Here is a 2621-nt window from a genome sequence, read left to right as displayed (position 1 = left end):
TCTTTGTTGTGATGTTTAAAGTAAAAGGGGAGGGATGTAGTGTTTTATAATGTGCCGGTTACCATCGTGTGTCGTCTGTTGCATGAACCGTTGTGTGCATGGTTATTCTACCTAGCGTGTGCTGATGGTGTGCTGCGTATTGGACAGCAACATTAATAAATCTGGTTTAATCCCGCAAAGCGTGAGTGAGACGCTACACACACTGCAACAAGCGATAAGGGAACAGTGCAACCTGATAAAAAGAGGAAAAGCGGAGAGACGAGATAACCGTCTAGTCCAGGGGCAACGAAAAAAAACTCTGGAGTGGACACAAACAAACAACCCAGGCCAAATGAAATATCAAAAAAAAAAAAAAATCGATAAAAACCAGTAAAAAAATAAAAAAATATAAAATAATAAAATGAAGTTATCGCACTCTGGGCAAAACCATTTTTTGAATATTAATAGTAGCTTGGGTAATTTTAAGCCACTTGGCTTCACAAGCGTCCAAGTCTTTGAAAGGCGGCTGTTCTAAAAACGTGACACAAAAACACTCTGCAATATCGGGATAGGTGGCGAAGAGTTCAGGGTGTTTAACTTCGTAATGGCGCAACAGCGCTGCATTATCGTTACTTTCTTTAATAATATGTTCTTTCCATACCGATCTATGGTGGTTCCATCGGGTGCTAAAACGGTTTTTTGTTTGGCCGATGTATTGTTCTTTACACATGCGGCAAGTGGCCGCATACGCACCATAGTTTTTGCAGTCCAGCACCTGTTTTAATGTAATATCTTTGCCGCGTGTGGCAAAATTACACTGCTCATACACCATCGCCTTATGTACGCCATGGTGTCCACACAACGCGCACTTTTTGCATGGACGCGATTGGCCGGTGGCAATTTGTTTCATACGTCCATGTGCCAAGCCTCTGTAGTTGGTAAGAACATTCCCGACGGTTGCAGCATTTTTGTAAACGATTTTAGCGAGCGGTTGTAAGTTCCTTTCTTTCGTGGTTAACGTGAGAAGCCGTGGAAACGATGTAGCCCAAGCTATTTTATGTTGGTCTGTCTTTTCTTTAGGCGGCGCGAAACGCTGTACCCATTCTCTTGCTACTTCCAAACATTGCTCCGTGATTAATGCAGGAAAACCGGAACGGTGGCACTTCTCGCGAAGTCTTTCCAGGCTTAGCATGTAGTCGTCCTGCATTTGATTTAATCTTCTTAGCCTACATGCTTCACCCAACACAATTCCACGAAAAGTGTAACGAGGGTGATGCGACGTCCCATGCAAAAAACAGCGGTTCTTGGATGTTTCTTTGATATGGTCTTGGGTTATAAAATGCAGTTTGTCCGAACTGGAATAGCAGTGGGCTACATCCAAAAATTCCACGCGACCAGTCACATCCCTGTTCGAAAATTCCCTGAAGGTAAGTTGAAGTCCAACTTTAAGGAATGCCTCATATAGCGCTTTTTTGATGGCAGTTGTGGTACTTTGGCCAAATGAGATCCATAAGATGTCATCTATGTACCGCTTAAAAATCTCCGCTTTCTTTAAAGTTGCAGTGGCTGTTTCGACAACATAGTGCAAAGCTATGTTTGCGAGCGACACTGAATGATTTTCGCCAGTGGCAATACCTTTCTGCTGCTTGAATGCGTTTTCTCCATACCGTATTATGGCATTATTGATAGTGAACAACACCATATCCACCAGACATTTACGGACCATGGAAGAAAACCCGGAGTGACGTTTAAGGGCACAGGAGAGAGATTTGCGGATTAAATCCCTTGGTATGTTTGGATAAAGGCCCACAACATCAGCTGCCACGATAAATAATTCCAGTCCGTCTCCCCGTGACTGATCAATACGTGACTGCCAATTGATTAAACACTTAAGGTAATGTTGGGTATCTGAGCAGTATTCATTGATGTTACTTCTGCAATATTACATACTTATAGGCTTAAGCAAATGTTCAAGAAGCGACGTGCAGCGAGAGAGGTAAGTACTGCCCGCCGCTTGGAGCAGTCTTACCGGAATCTCTAATGCTGTTACCTTTGTAAGCACATCGGTTGCAAGTTTGTGGGTCTTGAACAGCGGGTAAACATACGATGGGCTGTTATTGGCAAACTGCTTCGCAGTTGGGTCCGGAACCTTGTGAAACTGGTTGCCAGACTGTTTGACCCCAACTGTGGTGAAAAGTAGATCTTTAGATATGACAGACAACTTGAACAGTTTGATTGCGTATTGTTCAAGAGCAGTCTTTATGGTCTTGACCATGACCTCCAGGCTGGGTACATCTGTTGCAACCAATTCATAGTCAGCCATCTCTCGTTTCATTATCGCATCGTAATCCTTAAAAGAGACCAAAACAATTTTCCCATCTTTGTCAGAACGGCAAATAACCACTGATCTATTGCGGACAGCAGACTTTAAAACCTGCAAACTTTTCCTAAGTGGCGGTGCCAAGTTGTTGTGATATTTGTATTCCGTGATAACCCTCGAGCTGAGGTTCCTCAGTTTAGATTCAGCTAATTCAACATAAGCCGTTGCTTCTTCACTCAAATTATCTCTGTTTGGCCTGGAATGTTTTGGAATTTTGAGTTTCTCTGGTATGTCCGTTATTTCCAAGTTTCGCCGACATTTT

General features: G+C 43.0%; 1 protein-coding gene across 1 annotated transcript; it reads right to left on the bottom strand.

Moving 5' to 3' along the window:
* Positions 1–372: 372 nt before the first annotated feature.
* LOC145230528 (uncharacterized) lies at positions 373–2591 on the bottom strand. The gene has a single exon (XM_080095972.1). The coding sequence runs from the start codon at positions 1703–1705 to the stop codon at positions 407–409; it is 1299 nt and encodes a 432-aa protein (XP_079952098.1). The 5' UTR covers positions 1706–2591; the 3' UTR covers positions 373–406.
* Positions 2592–2621: the final 30 nt, after the last annotated feature.

This window comes from Phallusia mammillata, chromosome 5, assembly GCF_965637545.1.
Source record: "Phallusia mammillata chromosome 5, kaPhaMamm4.hap1.1, whole genome shotgun sequence".
Taxonomy (NCBI): Eukaryota; Metazoa; Chordata; class Ascidiacea; order Phlebobranchia; family Ascidiidae; genus Phallusia; species Phallusia mammillata.
This window is presented reverse-complemented; position numbering and strand designations above follow the sequence as displayed.

What these genes read in the sequence shown, in the direction of transcription:
- LOC145230528 (XM_080095972.1), bottom strand. Translation starts at nt 1,705, where the DNA reads ATGGTCCGTAAATGTCTGGTGGATATGGTGTTGTTCACTATCAATAAT.